The following is a 26,079-nucleotide window of genomic DNA, read 5'->3' as shown; positions in this document are numbered from 1 at the left end:
GGACCACCAAGTTTAAAACTTGATATTATAAACACAATTTTATAGAATGTTTGAAAAGGAAGAACCCAAAAGGACCACGATTTACAGGCACCTCCTAATAATGTCCATGTTTCACAATAAGTTCACAAAACTTGCTAAAAGTGTTTAATCAGTGGTTTTTGGATTAATAATAGTTAATAATAAGAAAAATGAGAGAGAAGTAAGTTGTTTAGTATGATATATTGATGAACTGGATGGAGCTATTAAAATGACCTTTATTATGGTAGAGAAGAGGAAATAAGGCAATAAATATCAGGCATGAGATAATAAATGTAGGATGATAAATGTAAACAAGTCAAGTAAACGTAAATGAAGTATTATAATATGGGATAGTGGTAATTACCCTGAACCTACTTTTCTAAAAGAATACTAATAATTTTGTTAATTTGTTAAGGAATAATGGAATAAATTTACTCATAGTTATTCTGATTTCTTTTGAGATGACTCATCATTATGACCGCATTTTCCTTAAGGAAAAGGGAAAGGAGTATAATAGGCTCAATTATTTATTACAGGAGGGGGGAGGGGGGAGGGGGAGGGGGGACCAGGAGGTCACTCAGTTAATCCCTAATTTGGAAGGTGATGATGTTTACAATATCACGTTACAGATAATGTTATCCATAATAAGTAAGGATTCTTCCATAATTAATTATGGTAATTTTGATATTGGAAAAAATCACTATTATTACCATTTTGATATTCAAATTTATACCTAGTCAAATGGGACACCAACACCACAATTATATACCACCATGCTATGCTAAACCAAACTTGAGTGTTTTACAAAGAACAATGGTTATGGTAGTGATAATAATAGGACTAAATTGAAAAGAAACTAAATATAACCCACCCCTTATTACTCTCAGTTAAGAAAAGACGAAAATTTTGGAAGAAGGAATTAGAAACAAACAAGAAAAGTAACAATAATAAGAAATAATACAACAACAACAAAAAGATGAACAAGAAGCATTAGAAAACTATTAGACTATGAATACTATCAGAGTTAGTTAACCAGATAAATAAAAAGGTATACATGTGGAATATAATTTATGAAGGAATGATGAACAGATGACTTAGAGAGATATCAAAGTATACAGTGGTCTCAGTGGTCTCAAAAAATGTAAGGAGTAAATGATAGACAATATGTTGAATGATTAAAGATTAAATAAAGTTTTCTACTTGCACTACATTTGAAACGGTCATCTCTAATATGCACTAACATGGAATTGGTTTGATATACGGTTTTTTTTTTTTTTCCCTTTTGCAGCTTCTTTCTTGTTTATTTGGTTTTCGTTGCTTGTTTTCTGTTTGATAAGACCAGTTTTACTACCCTGTGTCAACTAAATGCCACACTCTATCACTCCAATGGGCATATCACTTCTTCCCTCTAAACCAGAATAAATGAACAGTGTAGAAGGTTGTATCTCATTAACCTTGAGAACCATCACATGGCACACCTACGGTTACATCTGAGTGCTCCCTGAGGCGTAGCTATCCTTGTATGTTATATCCGAATGTCATCTGGCAGCATAACTATGTTCACAAGTACACTGCTGAAAACTAAATTGAAAAGGTACCTGAACTTTGTTAATTACCTTCTGAACTTGATTTTCACAGTGGAGTTAACTACAGTTTACATAGGATTTTTTTAAAGAAAACTGGCTCTCTGTGGTTACCTCTCACAGCTAGCTGATTTCAATGCATGGCAATTTAATTTAGCAGACATGTCCGAATGATTAAGGCACACTGTATTTCTTCCCTTGCCTGCATTACCCCCCCCCCCAAAATAATAAAACAAACTATTAAAAATCTTATAAAACTTTAATTTTATGCACCAGTGTTATAAATAAATCAAAAACTTTAGCCTGCATTGTTTCATTGGCCCTAGACATCATGCAAGCATTGGCAGTCATATTCATGTAGTTAACCAAACAAATGGAGACAGTGAAAAGAGCACAACAGTGCCAACTAGAACATTAGTAAATCAACATTGTCGGACATGCAGATACTGACCACAACCAAAAAGCAAGTATTTCACTAATGAACCAGCAAAGCACGAACACACTTCCACAGTTCCTTTAAAACACTTTATTCACCGCATTTTTCGCCCCTTACAATACTGAGACTTCCTCAGAAAACATTATTCTCATAGCAATTCCCTCCTTTTATATTAGCAACAATTATAAAACATGACTTACTACTTAAATTGAACTTCCCTTTATCATATATCTGGTTAAAATCACCTTATTTAAACAAACTACAAACCCAATATATTTCCACCATAAAAACAACGAGTGACTGAATGGTTTATCGTTTGATGGTTTAAACAAATGTTATAAAATAGGTCATAAAAAGAAAAAAGAAGAGAATTGGATCTGTATAAAAATTTTTCTTATATACTCTGTTAATAATAAATACAATTGAAGCAAACCTCTAAAGTCAGTTGAAAAATGTACTTCTTTATTCCAACAAAAAGTAAGCGCTTTCGTGTTTCCAAGGACGCTTCTTCAGACTTTAAAACAGTTACAAAGCATTCCAAATCCCTTTAAATACCATTTTCTTTTCAGCAAAAGCCAATGAAAAGGCTAATAAAAATCACATGATAGGCACTCCTAAAAATTTTCTAGAAAACTAATGCTATACATAACCAACTCCAAAAATATGAACATATATATATAAAGAATATATAAAGCTGCATATGAAAAAACATATGAAAAGACATATGAGGAGGGAGAATGAAGGCAACGTTTTAGCTAAACATGTCCTACGAAATTATACAACACATAGTAAGTTTCTGGCATTAGAATTTATATATGCCATAGAAAGACTAGGTAACATTGGTAATTATACAGAAAAAGAGGAGGGGAAGTGGATAATCAGGTTACAGGCTGACAGAGGACATGGCTTGAATGACAGGGTTTCATTAAAGCCTTTTCTGCTTGATCGACCTTTGAAGCACTAACTTTCAGTGGCGCAATTACTTTTAGAAGTAAGTGAATACATTTTCTCCAGTGGTACATCAGCATAAACTATCTATGAAGTATATGATAAATAACATATTGCCACGTTATTGATGTTTTTATGCCATTAATTACAAGTTTTAGGAATTATACTATGTATACATGGGAATTTTCAAATAAGCACGCATATATACATGTTATTGTTGGATTTTAATGGTGTTTTTCATATGTCTTTTCATATACAGCTTTATATATATATATATATATATATATATATATATATATATATATATATATATATATATGGGTCTACTTTGAAAGACCGACACGCCAGTTCGCCGACACACAAATCACCGAGACCAGATAACCGACAACACACATAACTGACAACGCAAAACACCGAACACACCGAATGTAAACAACACATTACACTACATAGCATACCCACTAGCCCTAACCCAAACCTAACCCTAAGGTCCGACACTATCGCACACTCACCCTACCTGCACCCTAACCCTAACTCACTTAACCCACCCCTAACCCCAAGGTCCGACACTATCGCACACTTCACCTACCTGCACCCTAACCCTAACTCACTTAACCCACCCAAAAACATAAAGCCTGTCACTATCGCACACACACCCTACCTGCACTCTAAACCTAACTCACTTAACCCGTCCCTAAACTACAGTCCCTCACTATCACACACTTACCTTACCCGAACCCCAACTCCGACACTAACACACACTCACCTTTCCCACAGCCTAACCCAAAATCCCACAATATCACACACTTACCTGACCGCTCCTAACTCCGTCACTGTCGCACACTTACCAAGTCGGGATCACACATTACCCTTGTCGGTCTTTCCGCTGTCGGCAAATCACCCTTTCGATAAACTTACCTGTCGGTCGTTTGGTCTTCGTTTTCAGCGGGTCGGGAATCGTCGTTTCGGTCTTTTAAAGTAGACCCATATATATATATATATATATATATATATATATATATATATATATATATAATAGGTTCATAGGTTCATACTAGGCTATCTGCCCTAGGGCACTTATAAGCCTAGCCAGAGTGTGTTTGGCTTTCGCCACCCATTTTAAATTAATTTTGCTATGCCCTTTTGAGGTTAGTATACTGTGCCTCTGTCTAACAGTGATACAGAAGTGATAGCCGGGGTAAACCTACGATCTCCCATCCACTCATCAAGATTCCTCTTGAAGAGAGTCAATGTGGGACTCTGCCTAACCTGGACTGGGATTTTATTCCAGAGTGAAGGGAGCCTCTGGGTTATGAATCTGTCCCTCCAGCATGTCCTATTTATTTCAGTGCTGAGGTTCAAGTCTCTCGAGCTCGTAGCTCGATGGGATTTGGATTTTCTGAGGTGCAGCATGTCCATTAATTCCGGGTTGGACATGGCTTTATACGTCTGAGCAGGCGGTATGCCACTGAGTAGAGCTGGAGTTTCTTTAACCGGGCAGCATATGGCATCTGTTTGAGCCCTTTGATCCTCTTGGTGAGGTACTTTTGGGGTCTTTCCAGTTGCTGCAGGTGTCTGGTAAGGTACATCCCAAAAGGGGCATTGTACTCAATTATGGGCCTGATGAGGGATGAGTAAAGAGGTACGATGATCTCCACTGATCTAGATGTGAATCCCTTCATGATTAGGTGGGCTATATAAAATGTTTTTCTAACCACTTTGGCCACGTGGTTGTCAAATGAGAGATTGCTATCAACTTGGGTCCCCAGGTCCCTAATGACTTCTTCTGTACTTAATGGATTACCACCTATGTGGTAATTTGTGGGCACTTTGTTTTTGCCAAAGGGGATGACTATACACTTTTTGGCGTTTAGCTTGAGGCCATGGCTCTGGCACCAGTTGTCTGTTTCTATGAGGCCCTTTTGGAGGATGCTTGTGTCGGCTGGAGAGTTGATTATGGCGCCCAGTTTGCAGTCATCTGCGAACTTGGTCAGCCACAGTCCTTCCGTGTTGGCCTGTACCGCTGAGAAATATATACCGAACAAGAGAGGTCCCAGGACTGAGCCTTGTGGGACGCCACTTGTAACTGGTTTGGAGTCTGACATGGCTCCAGCAATTCTAACCATGTGGGTTCTGTCCTTGAGCCAGTTTGCAACCCATCTAGTGACATAGGGGTTTATATTTAAGCTGGTGAGCTTATCTATAATGCCCAAGTGGGGTATTGTATCGAAGGCTTTTGCAAGGTCCAGGTAGGCTGTGTGGACCACCTTCCCCTCGTCAATGGCCTTGGTGACTGTTTCAAAGAAATTGACCAGGTTTAAGAGGCAGGATCTGCCCTTAACAAAGCCAAACTGGGTAGGATCCAGTGTCTGTAGGTCCCCAATATCTCTATTTATGAGGTCCATGATGATCCTTTCCATAGCTTTGACGATTTTACGAGTGCCCATAGTTTTTTGCTAATACTGATCAGAGATGCCTTCCCTTTTTGGGATTTTGCTCTATCATGTAGTAGCTTCCTCCTTCTATTGTATAGTTTGTTTATGGCTGGGGTCCACCAGACAGGACGTCTGCCTTTAGAGGATTGGGTCTTGGTTTTATTTGGGATTGCATGATCCATGCATTCCTGAAGGTGTTCATAGAATGCGTTTATAAAGGATTCTGCGGTCTGGGCCGTATTTTCCACAGGCCCGGGGGCTTTGAAGGATTTCGCCTCGGTTTTGAGGCGTGTGAAATTTGCTTTAGAGAAGTTTTTCACTGTGGTTTTCTGGGCAGGGGTGGGGTCAGGATGTGAATATCCAGTGAGATTAGTTTATGGTCTGATCTTACCAGTGAGGGATACACTTCTGGTCTGGAGCATAGTGTCCCCATGTTGGTGATGATCAGGTCCAGTATGTTTTCCCCTCTTGTGGGAGTGGTAACAAGTTGTTCCATAGCATTTGAGTTTATAAATTCTAGGAACCTTTGGGCTAGGGTGTTGGAGCTAGAGTAATGCTCCCAGTCTATGTTTGGGTAGTTGAAGTCACCCAATATAGTGGTGTTTGGAGAGACCTTCATATTTTCCAGTATTCTCGGGAAGGCCAAGTGGGGTTCCTGTGTTTGGGAGGGTGGTCTGTAGCAGGCTATAAACTGGAAGGCAGTTTTACCCACAGTTAGTTGCACATGGATAGTCTCTGATGCTTCGTGCTGTGCCACCAACCTGGAGGTGTGGGTATCTTTGACGAATATTGATACTCCCCCTCCTTTTGTGGTTCGTCCAAGTTTTGGGGCGAAAAGCATGGTATGAGGTATAACCTGGTAGTGCTGGGGTGCTCTCGGGAGCCTTGAACCAGGTTTCTGTTACTGCACAGATATCGATGTTCTCCATGCTAAGGAGAGTTTCGAGCGTGCATCTTGAGGTTTAGACTTCTGGCGTTGAGTAGCATTACTCTTAGTTTCTTATCCCTTGTGATACCTATGGAGGTGGGTTTGTCTTTTGAGCCTTGCCTAAAAAGGCACTATGGGGGTAGCAAGAGCCTTTGCCAATATCCGAAAGCCCAGGGGTGACAGGTGCAAGCCGTCCCTAGCGAAGCATCGTGGCTTGTCGAGCATGTCATCCCAGGCTGACAGGCATTGGATCCCCTTTGAATGACACCAACACTTAAGCCAATTGTTGAAATTGATCATCTTGTCTTCATATTGTGGCATCATTCTTGGTGAGGGTAAGATGCTACTCAAGGTCAGGGTCATACCGGCCTGGGTTACATGCTCAGAGAGCTCCTCTATGTCTCTTTTCATGTAGTCCAGGGAGGTACGTCTCAGGTCATTCACACCAGCAATGTTCATATTTTTGGGGTTGGGTATGTATAGCATTAGTTTTCTAGAAAATTTTTTAGGAGTGCCTATCGTGATTTTTATTAGCCTTTTCATTGGCTTTTGCTGAAAAGAAAATGGTATTTAAAGGGATTTTGAATGCTTTGTAACTGTTTTAAAGTCTGAAGAAGCGTCCTTGGAAACGCAAAAGCGCTTACTTTTTTGTTGGAATAAAGAAGTACATTTTTCAACTGACTTTAGAGGTTTGCTTCGATTGTCATGGGGTACCTACCATTTCTTTACAAGTTTTTTCATACAGTGTTTTGTTTGGAGGTACTTTACCCCTGCAGTGTTTTCTCTTTTTTTTATTTTTAATAATAAATACAAAGTATTTATAGTACTCTGCTGCCCTCTACTGACCTAAAAATGAACTGTAATTCTACAATACCAAATTAAGACTTTCGGGTTTTCCCGGTTAGGGAAAGTCTTAAGTGGTTCTTAATGAATATCAATTATAGACTTCTACATAAAAGTCATTACAGCAGTCAGTTCTGTTTCTTTGGCACGAAGGAGGCAAAATAGTGGATTAGTGTTGTATCTTGCTCTTTCAGTATAATATCAGAGTTTTATTTGCACATTCATGAAGACCACTATCCTTTTTCCTTTGTTCAGTTAGTCAAAGTAAAAAAAAAATGGATGTGCATGGACTGATTAACTGAAAGGTCTGAGACCACTGCAGGCATCAAAGAAGAATGCCACTGCTGTTACAGGAAATCGATTAAGCCTCCCCATACATGAAGGCTTTTTATTCTGAAAATCTTTCTAACGGAGAAGACAGTCACTAAAGAGTCTTTCAAGATCAGTGTGTGTGTGTGTGTGTGTGTGTGTGTGTGTGTGTGTGTGTGTGTGTGTGTGTAGGATGGAAAACGTAGGAAAAAGTGTTAGGCAAAGCAGGGAAGAAAGGAAGAGCTTTATTTTAGTAGTGAATACATCAGGAGCTATTTGGGCTAAACAAATAATACCCTGTTAAAAGGAGTTACAATTATGTTGGCTTCTCTTATAATAGTGCATGCAGGTTTATGAAAATGTTGTGGCAGTTAATGTAGTTTATGTGCAAAGCACTCAGCAATTTATAGGAGGTGTTACCAGAAGCAAGCAACCTTCTCTAAGGTACGTACTAAAATCTGTTCAGAAATACGGGAGTGAAACAGAATTATAGAGCTCAATATATGGCTGAGAGACTGGAGCTATGAGAAGGGTTATGGAATAATACAGGACTAAAGAACTAAATGCGAGGATCTTTAGTGCTAGGGACTGGTTGCTTAGAAATTTGGAGAAAAAAGAGATTATCAAATATGGAATGGAGAAATACATTAAAATGAAATTTAAAATAAAATGAATATAAGGATAAATGATGACAGGAATAGAAGAATCTTTACTGAGAGTGTGAAATGAGCACAAAGATTAAGTTAAGAGACTAGTTGTGATGAAGGAGCTCACAAGGGAAGAACTCACTTGAATGTGAAGTTATGAAATTATGGTAATCTAATCAAAGGAATGGTTATCTTACACCTTTTCTAGTAAAAGGAACTTTAGCTACTTCATACAAAACGTGACTATAAACAACATTGTAAAGGGATTATGCTACAGATATACCCGACTACTGGATAAGACTTTATTAAAACAATGGATGTGAGTTGGCAATAATATGAGACTAGTCAGATATACCCGACTACTGGATAAGACTTTATTAAAACAATGGATGTGAGTTGGCAATAATATGAGACTAGATAAAATGCAACGTGAAAGATATTGATAACTACGAAGACAGAAAAAGTAAACTGAACTGTAGACTTTAAAGGGGAAACAGGAGATTATAACAGGCACCAGCTAGTAAAGATGCCACAAATTGGTGGAAAGAAGATGAAAAACTCAAACACTAGATAGATAAGGATATCCCTTTGTCAGTAGTACTGCAACAGTGACCACTACGAATCTACTGTTACAATACAGTTGCATAAGAAGTTACGATATCTGTTCTTTTAATTGTGACATAGAATTCCAATTATCTTTATTGATCTCAGTCCAAAATACCCCAGAAGTCAGCAAACACCTAGACACAAGTACACAAATAGTAGTTTTGTTGATTCAGAAAGCAGTTACCCCTACATTCTGCTGCTTTTGCATCATCCTCCTGCTGTCTATCCTTCCTCTTCAAGATAACCACTTCACTCTCTTATTTGATCGTGTACAGGCATTCATATTTCCCTGTTTCCTCTGGTCTGTAGTTAAAAACTGCATTTTATATTGATTCTGGTTTTATCAGTTTCCTACCATACCACATAGTTTTTTTTTTTTTGGGGGGGGGGGGCTGGCTTTGTCATTTGCGTGGGCAGTTCAGATGAGAACTAATTTTGCAGTAATGTGATCAACCAGATACTTTGGGGACTATATTACTTTTACTGAATTACTCAGGTGTTTTCTTAACAGATGGTAATGACTCAGTCTTACATTACACCTGCACCAGAAATGTAATGAATGTCTACTCAATAGGTTATGTGCAGCAATTATCACCTTTGTCTGAGCATGCAGAACCTTACAGTAATGACATGTGAGTCAATATCACATTATTTAATTTACAATATGTGCAGTGCAGTACAACACTGAGTCATTATCACTTGTCAGGTAAAACTCTAAGCAGCTGCCACTTATTCACATTACTAAAAGTAGTTATCCATTGATGTATGCATATGCAAGATTTTGGTTTATGTCAATGTGAGTCATGCTGAAGTTGTATGTAGTAATCCAATAAATCTCTCAAACATCACCAGTGACATATTTGCATTTCCTCTCTGTGCAGGTGCTTCTACCTTGTGACAGAGACATGGTTTCAAGAGCAGGGAACGACAAGTGAGAGTGTGAGTGTGTGGCCATTCCTATGTTCACTGGGCTGCCAGCCATGCCTCCAGAAGTGATGAATACTACAACTTGAGCTTCCCCACATCTAGCATGAAGGTACACTGGATTGCAAGATGAGGTATACATTGGGGTGTACTCCTGCAGTTGCTGGAAGAGGAGAAGTGTTCCATCTACCCTGAGCCTAACATTTTTGTGTTGCACAATGGAGGGAATGATGTCATCACTCATCCACTTGGAGACCTCGGGTTTCAAATCAAGGTGATTTTTGAACACATGCAGTTGTGGTGGCCACAATGTCATTTGTGTGGTCTGACATAATTCCTTGCCAGAACTGGAGAAATGCAAACAGCCAATGGGCATAGCACAAGGCCATACAGTTACAGAATGGGTTCATGCATTGCTTGATGTACAGGGTCGGTAGACCAACAATCAGCCATAACAGCATCACTGCAGAAGATGTTCACCTTTTCAGAATTGATGGAGTTCACCTAAATGAAGGTGGCATTGACCTGTTCTTGACTGATCTGCACAATGGCATGATGGCAGCAATGCATGATATACTGGTAACATGCACCAAGTGACAAAGGATGGAAAACAACTACAAAGTAGGATCACTATGGTAAGTAAAAACTTTATTAACATTTATGAAAACCTTTTCCACTACTTATAATACAGTAAAACAACTGCAATTGTATGCTGTACTTATATGTACAGATATACTAAGTTATGACTCAGGTTATGAAAATTAGGATAATTTTAATATTTTGACATCTACTACGGAACTTGTCAACATGCGGAGTAAAACCTCATTTTAGAATGGTAAAAGAACTAACTGTATGATATACACATGTACATATATCAAGTTTGTTTATGACTTAGGCTATGAAAAGGATAGATTTTCATATTTTGGTAAATAAATTTGTTAGGGAGCATGTCAACATGCTAAGTAAGATCTCATTCTGAAGACAGTATTAGTACTTACAAAATGGTAAAAGTACTGTATCTGTATGCTGTAAACATGTACAGATATCACAGTTTATAATTTAGGTTATGAAAAGTATTACATTTCTTCATATTTTGGTAAATAACTCTGCTAGGAACGATGGCAAGGTGATAAGTGAGGTAGCCTTTTGAAGCCACTATCAAAATGTACAACTTCATGTAATAATATGAATTGCGAGTATCATACATGGTCAGATATCCCGGTTTGCTTGTAGGAATATGACAATTAATATATTTGCCAGATTTCTGTGAATGTGTGTGCAAGGAAGTAAGGCAGTGTCAGGGAAGTGTAATATTCACAGCAGAACAAACAAACATCAACTTTCTGCAAAAATTAATGCTCATCTATGACAAGGAAAGAAATCAAATTATGGAAATTATGATATTTCTCATTATTATGCCCATATTTTTGCAAGGGAGCAAGGTGACAGCACACATGATGCATCACTTTGAAGCTGACACTAATCCACACAACTTGTACACGGATAGGTAGTCTCTGTCTGTTACAAGTGATGAGATATTATGCTTTGTTTAATTATCAGATTATGAGAAATGTGACATCAATTATATCTCTGAGAATATCTCAGTTAAGGAGCATTGCACACTAAAGGTTAAGGTATCACTTTAAAGCTGACATTCACACGAACAAATTAATTACAAATTACATGATTCTACGTGGTACGTTCACCAAGATATTGCAATTTGTTTTACCAAAAAGGTAAAAAAAATATGCATAACATCAGCATTCCTTGGCAAATATTTAATAATTACTTAGATGCACACTATCAACATTTACAACGTTGAAATGATCGGTGTCCACTGAACAACTTTTGCATTTACATTTTTAGTCTAGCACTTATGGTTAAAGAGGTATAAACATTTATTTTCTGTATGGCATTACAAATGGATTACAAATTAATTATCTGAAAAAGAGCTCAGGTTGCATTATTTATTGTTCCTGTGGTGGACATAAGCAGTCAGCATTTCCTGAGCTGATCCAGAGTGAATGAGATATCACAACTGGCCAGTGCCTAATTTAATGCCTCTGAGTGTGGGATCGCATAGTAGGGGGGACATTCCTTCTCTCTTGTATCCCTTAAGGTCTGGAACAATCTACAATCATATTCAGGACAGTAACAAACTAAATTAACTGTATTCTGGTTTCAGGATCTCTTATGTAAACCTGCAAGCATTTTGTTTAACCAACTGTGCCACCTTCTTGGCCTGTATTGTTTACAAATTACTCTATGTTCAGCCCATCAATGATCTTGAATGAAAAGATAAATAACCTAGATGGACCAGAAAAGACACCCTAAACTAGTTATTCATAAACTGTACTGGGAAGATCTAGTCACAAAGGATCACTTACTATTAATGTGACGTGCTGCTAACCAAAACAGAGCATTAAGGAGAAAATTCTCTACATTTATAAATAAAATATTGATTAAGAAAAATGCTCACAGCAATTATAGCAGCCCTGGATGATGGAGCTGTTTCTGGCATTACAACTTTTCCTTTACTACTGTACTCTTTCAAAGCATAAGCAAATGCTTTCCCGTAGTTTCCTGCAGACATTGTAACAAACTGGCCTCCTCTGGGTCTTCCGGCAAACTGGTTAGCCACTCCTCTGATTTTAAATGAACCTGAAAAGATAAATAAATGCTGTCGACACTATAAAGTTATAGTAGAACACACAACTATGTACATGATATACAGTGTATACAACTAGTCTTTTGCAACAGTAAATGTTCTTCAAAAATCAGAAAATGGAATCATTACCACCGCCAGCTGTTTCTCTTGGATCCTCCATGTGATGAATCTAGGCATCCAGAATTGTCTGTTCATTATTTATATTAACTGTGCAACCTTGTTACGTACAAGCCACTTAAAATTTTCATCTTAAAAGGTTACATGGTAGCAACACAAATATACTGATATCTGAGCTCTGTCTATTGCAGCTAAAGACATGTTAAGGGATGCTCATATACTGACTGTTCATATTGTCGTAATTTTCATATTTCTGTAAATATCTCAACAACCAAACAATACAGCAACTGCTTTGCTTCATAGGAAGTTCACTGCTGGATGAGAAAAATGCTGCTAGCACTATTATTTACACACACACACACATATAAATACATTTTTATTTTATTTATTTATTTATTTATATTTGTTGACCGGGAGTGTCATATAACTTTACAGAATTAATATTTATTGTGACTTATAAAATGCAGATTAAGGCCTAGAACACAATGAATGCTACAACTGTAAAGATGACTTTGTACTGAACAGTAAAGAAGTAAGTGCCAAAGTGATACTTACGGTTGTAAACCGTGCCAGGTCCAGCAGTAGGTGACATAAGTGGCTGCCTAAGGCCTGGTGCTAATCAGGAGCCTGGTTGTATATAATTAAATTTTTTTTTTTTTTTTAAAAGACAATTTTAACATTAAGAGAAAGAAAAATACTGCTCTCTGATTTATTTTCCTGCTTTCGACTCTTACTTTTTGTTCTGCATGTACCAGCTCCAGTTCTCACTGGCTTAAAGCATCAGCCAATGAAAGATACTACTGGCGTGGCACACAGACTTCCAGCCTAATCTGAAAGAGCACACAAAACAGAAGTTCCTTTTCCCTGTAGGTTTCTGTATTCAGATGGTGAAGTTTTACAAATGGCAGGTAGGTCAGCATGCCAAATGTTTTTTTCTATTTTGCAGCAGGTTTCCCCAAACAGTATTTTTCGAAATGGCAAAGGCTTCTCTGTACAGGTGTGTGGATATGTGTGTGTGTGTGTGTGTGTGTGTGTGTGTGTGTGTGTGTGTGTGTGTGTGTGTGTGTGTGTGTGTAATAAGCCACAATTAGTTAACTGACTTGCACGGAGTCAAAACCTGCAGCTTACGTACAGGAGGCAAGAGCCTTAATCCAACTGCCAGACCCTTTTTTTCAGTAAGTCACTCTGCTCCTGTCTGTCTCTAGTTTTGCAGAACATATTTGATTTTGCTTTATATTTATGCCAAATCCTTGAACAAGTCACTTAACCAGAGAGTGCTCTGGAACAACTGCAAAAAGGAAGGAAACTGTAGTAAACAGGAGGATCATCATTTGAATCCTGTTCTTTGGGTGTTATCCTTTGTTTCCTTAATGCTGTCATTGTGCTTATCAGTAGCTGTGAACAAATTGGACAGCATGAAGTCTAGGAGTTTACTGTTAATATTTTAACTATGAATTTTTTTTTAATTCAGCGTGTTTTTTTGGCACACAGGTGTGAAATGCAGTCTGCGCTACAACAGTTGTCTAGCACTTACTGCACATGAGCAAGGCTGTGAGAGGTTAATGAGATGCTTCCCGTAGTACAAGGTTTGATCTCCTCAGCCTTGATATGTCTTCTTTGTGATGCTGCCAAGTAACTTCACCAGACAGGACTCCTGGGATGCTCCTAAAAAGGGACACTTGCATTCAGTCAGCTGTCTCAGACTGTTAGCAAATCTATTACATATTCATCTTTTGAATTTTTGCACCCTTCACACAGACTTAGTACTTCATTATATGCATTTTCACTAAATAAATTAGACAAAGCCTTGAAAACATTACCAACATGAAATTAACCAATGAGAACAAAATAAGGGTCATGCTGCTAAATGCTAGGAGCTTAAACCAAAAACTGCACTCCCTGGAAGCACTTCTGTCACTAGAAGATGTAGATGTCTGTGCAGTCGCAGAAACCTGGTTTAAGCCCTGAGAGAGTACCCCAGCCCTGCAAGGCTACAATGCCTTCCACACCTTTAGACCGCAAAATGAATGTGTGAAAACCGAAGGAGATGGTGTTTCAATCTATATTAGAATTAAATTCACCTCAAGTCTAGTTAGACTGGACAATTCCATGGAGTTACTCCAAGTCCAGGTTATGGTGGATAAGATCCCCATTCAAGTCTTAGCTAGTTAAAAATCCCCCTCCATGGGTCACGACACCCACAGAGCTTACTTAACCTAAATTTAGTGAACACACCGATTGTGAGGGATTTCAATTATCTGACCATCAACTGGAAAACCTATTCTAGCCCAAACTCGCTAACCCAAAAGTTCCTTGACTTTGTGAATTCAAATGCCCTGGAGCAAACTGACCATACTCCGACAACAGGAACAAACATTCTAGATCTGGTCCTCACCAACTTGTCAAACAGGTTCACTGCTGCAACTGTTAGACCATCATTAGTTAAAACTGACCACAAACCAGTCACCTTTGAACTGACACTAAACCACAACTCACAAAGGGTGAAATCAGACTAAAACACTTCACATAGGCAAACTATACCCTCTTAGATGAGGGTAGAAATGCATTCCAAGCCCCACTCCCAGCTGAAAGTGGCAGCTATGCTGAAACTTACTCTAAAGTCCTGTACAATCACTTGCATAAGTGTATAAACTCGGATGTACCAGACAGAATCAAAGCCAGAGCTCCAAGTAAAATCAAGCTGCCATGATGGACTTCCAGCATCAACAAACTCTACAATAAATGCAAAAAGTTGCCGTCTAAGAAAAAAAAGACAAGGACCCAACAATGGAAAAGCACCATCCTCTGTCTTAACATTCAAATAAGACAACTTGCCAAATCCTCCAAGAGCTCCTTTGAGAGAAACCTAGCAAGTACTGCCAAGGATAACCATAAGGCCTTTTACAACTATGCACGTAACCTAAAGGGTAAGACCCAAGCATGTGCAGAACTGGTGGTCAACAGTATCACACACACTGACCCCACAGAGATAGCGAACCTGCTAGTCAATAGGTTTGGCAAAAGTTTCACTCCCTTATCCCCTCCTAACTTGCAGCAAACCCTCCCCCAAACCTCCCCCACCTTACATATCTGAACAGCAGGCACTAAAAGCCCTATCCAAGGCAAAGAACATGGCCTCTACGGGACCAGATGACATCTCAGGCTGTCTTCTAAACAGGCTGAAATATGAACCAGCATCACCACTGAGCACCCTTTTCAATCACAGCCTAACCACAGGTTTTGTTCCTGCAGAATGGAGAACAGCTAGTTATCCCCCTCCACAAAGGTGGCCTAGAAAAAGACCTGGGGAATTACAGACCCATAAGCCTGACCAATAGCATCTGTAAAGGCCATGGAAGGTATCATTATGGACTTCATAAATAAGACATAGGTGACCTCCAAACCCTGGATCATACCCAATTTGGCTTCATGAAGGGCAGATCCTGCCTGTTAAATCTGACAGATTTCTTTGAAAAAGTGTGACCAAGGCCATTGATGAGGGCAAACCTGTGCACACAGCATACCTCGACTTGACAAAAGCTTTCAGCACAATCCCACATTCAGGCATTATCAATAAACTTAGCAAACTGAATGTAAGCCCCTTTGTTGTAAGATGGGTTACCAAATGGCTCACAAATTGGACACACACTATCAAAGTTGGTGACTCCATATAAAACCAGCAGATCTGTTACCAGTGGGGTGCCACAGGGGTCAGTCCTGGGCTCCCTGGTGTTTAGTATATACTTCTCAGAAGTTCAGGTCAAAACTAAAGGGCTGTGGCTGACCAAGTTTGCAGGCGACTGCAAATTAGATGCAATCACTGAATCCCAAATGATGTTAATATACTCCACGATGGTCTCATACAGACCAACGACTGAACTATTAGTCATGGTCTCAAACTGAATGCAAAGAAATGCATCATCATTCCCTTTGGCACAAACAATGTCCCTTCACACTATCAAATCAATAACAATACCCTAAGTACCCATGAAGTGGCAAGGGACCTGGGATCACAGGTTGACCATGACCTTAACTTTGACCACCACATGTCTACCATTGTAAGTAAAGCTTTCGACGTAGCTCACTTGATTAGTAAAGGCATCACCTTGAGAGCAAAAAAGAAGTTATAACCCCCCCATACTCGGCAGTTATTCTGCCCATAATGGAGTATAACGCCCCATTTGGTATGTACTGTACTAGGCACCTAACACAATTAGACATTCTAACAAAGAAGATAAAGGGCCTCCAGCACGTGTCTTACATGGAAAGACTATAATGCCTCTCACTATCCTCCGTATAGTATAGACTTCTTAGGGGAGACTTATGCCTGCTATACAGAGCAACCCAAGATCCAAACCTAATGAACTTACTGCATATCTGTAAATCAAATTGATCTAGGGCTACCTGTTCCAGGGGCTTAAATAGGACATACTGGAGGGACAGATTTATCGCCCATCAACTGCCACATCTTTGGAACAGGCTACCAATTCATGTGAAACATAGCACCTCTATGACACTGTTCAAGTGGAACCTGGATGAGTGGATGGGGCACTGTAAATTCTTACCGGGGATAGCATCCACAACCCTCCTGGACATGAGCAGCCATCATTAAATGCAGTCTTGGGTATTGACTAGTACATCTACGGTATTACATTAGGTTGAAATAGCTAGGTTTAAATTGACCTCCGGTTCAATAGCGTAGTAATCTCCTATGATCCTTTGAGTTTCAAATGGATGAGTTCATGCTTACTCTGTTTTAAACATGAGAGTGTTTTGTTTAGAAAATGTATGTCAGCATTTGTTCTGTAAAATCTGAAATAAGTTTTAAATAAAATCCGTATCTCTGCAATAACTGTAATAAAAGTACAGAAAATGGTAAGTTCACTGAAGTGTATGAACAAGGTTTATGGTAACTGGGGAGAGACTGCAAAGTAATGGGATACTGGTATAGCTAACGGGGGCCTGATTAATTACCTTGCATTAGGCCCCATTTGTCCATGAACTGGCTGTGTTGACTATGGTGGTGTATGCATCAGCAAAACAGCATTATTAATCATTCAAGTAGGGCAAACTTGTACTGAGTGATGTCAGATGGGAGAGCTATTTTTAATGACAGAGAAGATGTAGGGATGTCAAAAATATTTTGTACGACTTGTGGGTTGTTGAACAAAAGCTGCTGCAGAATTTAGTGTATGTAATTGTTTTGCTTTATTCATTGCACTAAAGAATAAATTAATTTAACAGGCCTGGATTGTGTAACACAGTCTAAACATGTTGCATTTTAGTAGTCTACACATGTTGCATTTTGTATTTTATTTTCCAGTACTTTGTTTGTAGCCTCCCACAATTGCAAAGGGACTGACATTTGTGAGGTCCTACAGTATGCATTACTTGGAGTGATGATTAGAACCATCTGATCTTTAGCATCTTTTATGTAGTCGTTGTTGCATACTATTAATATACAGTCTTCTCTGCAAGACTGGATTGTACAGAATTTCTGCATTTACTAAAAAAATGTTTAGTCTGGCAGTTGGCACAGAATCCAACCTGTTTATGAGCACCTCCTCAAAGCAAGGATGTATGGCTTGAATCTTTCCACCTTCATTTACCTACGGTGTGACATTAAGCAAGTCACTTAACCATACAGTGCTTTGAAGCATCTCGGAATCTGAGCTATACTTAATGGTCTCCAGTACTAAATGCTTACTAACTGTGAACCTGCTGTCATTTACCAGCCAATCCCTACTGCAAAGCTAATCTAGTTCAGGAAGTATGAAGGCAATATCTCCAGCACACCATTCTGTAATGCAACATAAACAATTTACTCGAAGGGCAGCAGGCACTGCATTTGTAGTCCCTGCTGCCTTTGAAGAAGGCATTGCATTTGTAGATAAAGCAAAGTTGTTTGCTAGCAGTGATCACTGCATTTGTAATAGTTTTCTTTAATGTGGAATTATTCATACGAGCTTTACTTCTGCAGAGATTGTGCAGATCGACTTTGCAAATGTTTATCAGCAGGTTAGTATTTCTTATACTCTCACAAACACTCTTCTGTTTCAACTGTGCTATATATAGCTGGATCTTATGTTGTCTTTATACTGTTTCATGTAGGTCGTCCAACACTCCCAATAAAGTACATGTACTTTACACTTATTCGGGTCTATATTAGATCACCGAACGCTTAAAAAAGTGAACGCTGATTAATCGACCCTATGTAAGCGAAAGCTTACAATCTCGAACTGTCAGAATAGCGATTTTTTTCATAGGGAAAAAAAAAAAAATTGCTGTTCCAAAACACATACATACAACACAACCACGCCAAACAAACTATACACACACCACTAAACTATCCACTTACCTTAACCCAAACCCTAAGGTCCGTCACTATTGCACACTCACCTCACCCGCTCCCCAACCTTAACTCACCTAACCCACCCTAACCCTCACGTCCACACAATTGCACACTTACCTGAACCCGACCCATAACTTTCCACCACAGCACTGAAAATACCGAAGCAACAGAAACGGACAACCGAATTCTTTCCCTAGGAAAAAAATTCGGGTTTCTGTTGCTTCAATATTTTAAGCTTTTGCTTACATAGGGTCGATCAATCACCGTTTGCTTTTTTAAGCGTTCGGTGATCTAATATAGACCCATTTATTCATAACAATTATACAGTCAACAAAGTGGCTATAACTGTTGGTGGTGGGTGGGAACTCACTGTGGATGAATCGTATCATCTGGTCATTTTTAAAGTTGTTAATGTGGCTTTTCAGGACTAGCTTGTGTGTGTCTGTCTGTGTGCACGTGTGAGAATTAAGTTGGAATACATTAACTACGGTGTCTTTGTGTGAAACAAATTTAGAATACGTGACTTTGGTCATTATAATGAAAATGGTGGTAGTAGCAAATATTTACACGAGAGCTTTGAAGGCTGAAATGGAGAAGGATTCCATGTGAATAACAACTGAACATGGGTCAGTTGGTCCTGAGAGATAGGAAAGTGCTGTTCCGAAGGGATGAGCGATGGCCTCCATCGCCCTCTGCTGATCAAAAGGGAGTCTGGTTCTGATCCCCCAAGCCGAAGCAGTGGAGACAGGCACTTCGTGGCATCCAATGCGGTGATGCAAATGATCCTGGAGAAGCCGGGCAGGGAACCCTGGGGGAGTTCTCTTTTCTTTGTAAAGGGCACGGCACCCTGGAATAGGCTCGTCCCAAGAGAGGGGCCTGCACCCTGGAAAATGTTGCGGTTCTGACAGCATCAGATGAGCTCTTGCCAGTCCTTGAAAATCCAGGGGAGAGGCTGTAAGTCTCACGCCGGGCCGTACCCATATCTGCAGCAGGTCTCCAAGGTGAACAGCCTCTGGCATGTTAGAACAGGTAAGAGAAGTAAGCAAGCCAGATCCATAACTTTGGGATAAGGATTGGTTCTAAGGGCTGGGTCAGTCAGGCTTGGGCATGAAGTGTGGCTGGGCGTATGCCGTGGCTGGATGAAGTGTTGCCCTCTTACCGCTCTGCTTTCCCAGGAGGACAGCGGCAGCAATTCTGGATGTGCACTGGGCCCTTCCTGTGGATCGCCCTGGCTGTGGTGGGCGCTGGTCCTGACCGGCATCCCGTATCGTCCAGCAGCTAGCAACTGACTTCGAACTGGTGCTGACCAGGTGACTCATGACTGTTTAATTAAAACAAAGCATCGCAAAGGCCCAAGATAGGTGTTGATGAGATGTGATTTCTGCCCAGTGCTCTGAATGTCAAAGTGAAGAAATTCAATAAAGCGTGGGTAAATGGCAGGAGTAACTATGATTCTCTCTTATGCCTTTTATATGAGCCTTTTGGAACATCACTCCCACCAACAAGCAAATCCATTTAGAAGGCCTTCCACCCTAAATAACACTGTAAATTCAGTAAGAGTATTCACATCATTCCAAATGTAGCATCTAGAATGTACTGACATTTCAACCAGCTATGTGCAGCTTTCATTCCCCCATCACCCTCTATGTTAGCTACCTGAATATACACATATATTTATAGCGCTCTGAATCAAAGCCTGCACTAGTGGTATAGCGGTCTAAGGCACCATGTCCCAGACAGACAGAGTTTGAACAGTAGCAGATGCTTGATGGTACAGACAAAGAAGATGGGTGTGCCAATCTGGGGGGGGGGGGTTGAAGGGAGGCATGTACGCTTGGGGCTCACTAATGTGGTTTGATTTCCCTAATGGAGACTGGGGAACCAACTGTGCAGTGCTGTCTAAGGGTTGGCAAGGGAGTCCCTTGTTTAAGTGAAGGGCAGCTCAGCACTAATGATCATTGAGCACCCTACTCACAGGATGTTACAGAGTCTGCCCAGGGACAGGGGATAGGGGAGCAAAAATAAAAAACATTCCCTTGACAGCAGTATGATGCTGTTCCAGGATGCCCCAGTCTTCTCACTTGCCTGTCTGGCAGTTAGTGCAGAGGACTAACGCTCTGATTTGTTAGTGAGCTGCTTCCTGTGCCAAGGGTACAGTGCAAGGATTGAATCTTTGCCACCTTCATTTACCTCCTTCATGATCTTGAGCAAGTTACTTAACCAGATGGTGCTTTGGGGCATCTGGAAATTTGGGCTAGACTCTTTGATAATGTCCTGGACTGCATACCTAGTGACCAATTATAAACTACAGCCCCAAATGTGTTTGGAACAACTCTGAAGGGAGACTGGGAGGATGCTGCAGACACAATGATTGAGAACAGTGCCTTGGAGCAAATGATGGTCAGCTGTGATGGGAGTCATAAATAAAAATAAAAAAATAATGAGATCTTTATATCCCGTACTGAAAACTAAACAGGAGAAGCTAGTTTCCAATTTGTTATCCATTTCTGTGCTACCATGACTATTAGTATTAATAGCTTCCTGTTACTTTAAGATACAATTTCAAAAATCAGATATTCTACAAAACACAATTTCTTTGGGGAGCTTGAGAGGATGACTGATTTTGGATCTTCCCCCACTTTTGATCAGAAAATCCCAATGGATTTGCACAGTAAGAAGACATTTTCTCATGTAGTTACCTCATTACTGGCGGCCATGGTGGTGCAGCGGTTAGCGTTGCCACCTCACAGCAAGAGGTTCTCTGGTTCAATTCTCGGCGGGGGTGCCTTCTGTGCAGAGTCTGCATGTCCTCCCTGTGGTCGCGTGGGTTTCCTCGTCGTGCTCCGGTTTCCTCCCACATCCCAAAGACATGCTATAGGTGGATTGGACACTAAATTGGCCCTAGGCATGAGTGTGGTGCATGTGTGTGCCTTCTGTGGAAGGTTGGGCACCGGGCTGGCAACTCGACACCGTAAAAACTCCACTGCCAATCATGAGCGGACAGGTGATCCGCTGTGGCGACCCCTAACCAGGAAAAGCCAAAAGAAGAAGTAGTTACCTCCTCATTACATCTCCGGAGGAGTGGGGAGGTTCTTGGGAATGTATGTACCAACCACTGTGAAGTGTAGAAATGATGGTGCAACTGCTTCCAGTGATATGTCCTCCAATCTATTTTGGAAGACCTCCATATGTTACTCTGTATTTGCCTCACTCATACCCTGTCCTCTTGGGAAAAAATTAGAGTCCCCAGTAGAATCATGTCATAGTATGAAAAAAATGATATAAAGCCTGCCAGCCAAAATATGTTGTATCTTCACCTTTACATGCTGAATGACCTTGAGAATCTCCAATTTGCTATAACATTTCCAGTCTTGAGTATTTACCAGGTGCATTACAGGTCAGTATTTATAAAAATCATTATTGGATATAAAAATTCCTTTTTACAATGTGAATATAAGTCTAGCCATCTTTCCAAGAAGTTGAATCTCCTGACTATTTCATAAGTCTTGCTTTTTATAACGCTTCAAGCTCAATGTGTTGTAGCAAGATAAGAAAGGATAGAAAGAAGCAAGTTAATATAATGTTGTGAGTTGGGCTGTTGGGAGTGAGGTAAATGTATGCTGTTTATACTATACGCAGAATTAAAACATCCATTCCCCTGTTTTTACTGAGGTGAATACCTGGATGAATTTTCTTAGTTTAAACAAAAAAGCTTGGAAAACAAGGAAAATGATGAAAAATGAGACAAATGGAAATTTTTTCTTGCAATTGCAAAGTTACTAGATTTTTCCCCATTAACACCTGGTTTCAGCTGAAGACAAGCATCTTACATTTGCAGGTAATTAAATCATGATATGTCTAAACAATGTGATCCGAGTGAAATCTACAAACTACAATGTAATTAACTTTTAAGTAGATATTGGCAAGCAGCACTGTGAAACTGTGTTCTGAGTGAAATCAGTGAGGTGCAATATAATTAACTTTTAGATACTGATAATCAATTCAGTGAAAATAAACGCAGTTTGTTCACTTCCCATAGTTTCATAGTTGCCTCCCAAGTGGCCTTAACACTTCAATGCATTAAATATCACAGTGTAAAATTTAATTAAAGGCTAGTATTTAAATTTTTTTATTAAAGCTAAAAGTTAACGTTTACCGAAAACATTTAATTTGTTTTTCACATCTGGGAGGGGAATAGCTATATGATAAGAACAGACAACAAATCTGTTTAAGAAGGAACACATGTTCTAGTAAGAGTATTAAACACAGATAATTTTAACTTTAGAACAGGTACTGCTTGTAGGTGCAGCTGCTGACTTGGCGACACTGCTCCTAATTGGAGTGGTGGACTTCCTTTATGGAAAGTATATATTTTTTTGCTGAGAGTTAAAAAGGGGATTTTTTGAAAGTGTATTTTAGAGGTTTTTTTTCTTGAGAGTTTTTACTGACATGAACAGTCTGGGAAAATGTCAGAAGGGTTCAACTAGAGATGGGAAAAAATAACCAAAACCAAGCAAGACCAGCCTGCCAAACATTATTGTGCGTGAATGTAAGTTGCAAGATGGAAACATATTTCCAAAAGAATGGTCATGCATAATATATGGGGTAATAGCTTTTTATCAGAATGCCTGCTTTGTCAGGTTTAATATGGAATGCAAATTGCCTTGCAAGTACAGACAAAAGCAAAGATCACCAAGTTATATTAAGAAGTGCAGGGTGGAAACAGCAAAGCAGAGAATTTGACAAAAACAGACTTCTGAGTGGGCATCCAGCAGATATCATGGACAAAGGAAAATGGGAGCAATAATACTGATTGTAGGAGGGGCCGTAAGAGTGATATAAGAAGAAAAAAGAGGACATATTAGGTTTGTGCTTTATGGACAGGGAGAAGAATTATACCAGCATGTATTTACATTCCACATAAATACTATTATAGAGCTTAGCAGGATTTGGGGAGAAATAATAAACCTTCAGCAAAGAAAATTATTTACAAGTAGGACTTGGAAACTGATGCGCAATAATGAGGATGTATTGAGGGATACGAATGGAAAACATAACAACAGTGGGTATACTTCTGAAGAAATATGTGAGCATATTTGGTATGGAAGATCTGAACTCATTAGCAGGATCACAGACAGAAATTACACAGTACTCACCAAGATACAATAACTGGGCCAGATTGGATAGAAACTATATTTCACGGAAGTATTTGTATTTTAACTGAAAACTTTCAAAATTGGCAGTTTTCTACTTGTCTGTTGGAAAGACAGGAATTTAAGAAATGGGTAGTGGGTATACTTGGAGAGTTCCACAACACACCAGGAACCAGGATCAAGCACGATACTGAACTGGAAAGAAAATGGTCACAGTCAGAATATAGTAAAAAGCCATTTATTGGAACAAACACATTCCTAAAACCAAAAATTAAGTACCTTTGTCTGTGTGTAACACTTTTTCAGAATTAAAACATTAAATCCAACAACAATTTTAAAGTAGCCTTGTAACAAGTCACATGACCCAACACAATCCTATAAGATTATTTATTTCATTGACCAATTAGAAAACAACTCCGAAATCAAGAACCAATGCAACAGTCATCTATTCATTGACCAGCTGAAACACAGATACAAGATCTGACACCATTGAAGGAATACCTAATTCCTTTTTGTGGGAATTGAGTGTTTGACATGTAAAATTAAAACCTACACTCCATGAAAGATCAATTTCAAAACACTTTCAAGGATGATATGATCATTTAGACCAAGAACAAATTGTGACATTAAGCCTGAGCTTCACACTCCTTGGCTTGGTCTTCCTTCGATCCCACATTAACCAATAAGAAACCGAATCCTAAAATAAGAACAATGAAACTGTGGTCCTTTCATTAACAAATCAAAACACAGACACAGGATCTGACACCAACAGAAAAATACCGGTTTCTTACTGTAGAAATCAAACAGTTGAATTAAGGACAGAGGGCACCTCTATTACAAGCCATGTTTGAAAAGTGAAACTAGGCAGGATGTTCTCTTTCCCCACTGTTATATGCTTTATATTTAAATGTTGTTATCAGAGAAAGAAAGGGCTTCACAAACTGAAGGATACACCTGGTGTGGTAATAAAACAATTGTCCTTATTTGCAGATTATACTATTTTGTAATTCATAAATCCATAAAAAGACAATTTAGTGTTAATGAAACATTTTGAGAGTTTGACGTCTTTTCGGGATAAAAAAAAAAAAAGGGAAAAATAATGATAAAACAAAAGCTAGAATAATAAACAATGCACCCAAGCATGCTCACTCAGAAATAACACTTATGGGGATGTGCTACGATGATGTATTTAGCTGAATGGATTGAAAATGCTTCTGTTACGGCAGCTTAAGATATGTCGCAAGAGGCTAAACAGAAGATAATACAAAAATGAAGAAAATGGAATTTGATTTTGGATATGAAAAGTAAATCTACAAGTAGTGAAAATCTTTATTGGCCAATATTTTTGGCTCCATGCAGCAAACCATCAACAGCCCTTAGTTCCTCTTACTGTACCATACCATTTTTTAGCCTCCCTTGGACTCTACCTGGATCATATCCAGGACCACTGAGCAGAATGAAGACCCTGGGCAACAATATATTGTTGCTGGGGACCGTTTCTCCTATTTTTCCTGCACCTGCATATATACAATGGCATCTCTAGGCTGGAATGTGCAATTAGCATCAGTGATGAACCACCTCTCACTTCTGCAAGGGGCTGATGTCAACAAGATACCCTTCCCATCCTCAGGTAACACATCATGAGTTGTTTTGCCTATCTCCACCACGGAAATCAAATCACAGCAGTGTATTATGAGTGCCACCCCCCCCCCCCAAGTTCACACCCATGCTCCCCTGCCAGCACTAATCGCCGCCTCCGCAGTAGACAGGGCTTTAAGGAAAGGATTACTTTGAGCTAAGATGTAGGTTCTGAATTGCCAAACCATATTAAGGTCGTAGTAAATTTAATGTTATTAGTGGCAAAAAAAGCAATTACTAAAAAATGAAAATAAAAATGAAAAATGTAAATAAAACTCTAAACCAACTAGAATGGAGTTATTATTTAATGCTGTAATGAAAAGAAACCCCCTCATTAAAAGAATCACAGGCCTAAAGCAGATGCCCTATGCTGACCGACTAAAAAAACTCCAACTATACTCTGTCGCATATCGTCTACTCAGAGGCCATCTCTTCTTAACATACAAGGCCATGTCAAACCCAGAGCTGTTGGAC

General features: G+C 39.3%; 1 protein-coding gene across 2 annotated transcripts in view; it reads right to left on the bottom strand.

The window, feature by feature from the left end:
* SRR (serine racemase) overlaps positions 1-26,079 on the bottom strand; it is a 168,397-nt gene that overhangs the window by 124,799 nt on the left and 17,519 nt on the right. For both annotated transcript variants that reach the window (XM_044088387.1, XM_044088388.1), the window contains exon 3: positions 12,157-12,338. In XM_044088387.1, the coding sequence (XP_043944322.1) occupies positions 12,157-12,338 (182 nt within the window). The remainder of the gene's footprint in view (positions 1-12,156; positions 12,339-26,079) is intronic.

The sequence above is a fragment of the Protopterus annectens genome, chromosome 11.part0 (assembly GCF_019279795.1).
Source record: "Protopterus annectens isolate FY-2018-M chromosome 11.part0, PAN1.0, whole genome shotgun sequence".
Taxonomy (NCBI): domain Eukaryota; kingdom Metazoa; phylum Chordata; order Ceratodontiformes; family Protopteridae; genus Protopterus; species Protopterus annectens.
The sequence above is the reverse complement of the archived record's forward strand: the minus strand, read 5'-3'. Positions and strand labels throughout refer to the sequence as shown.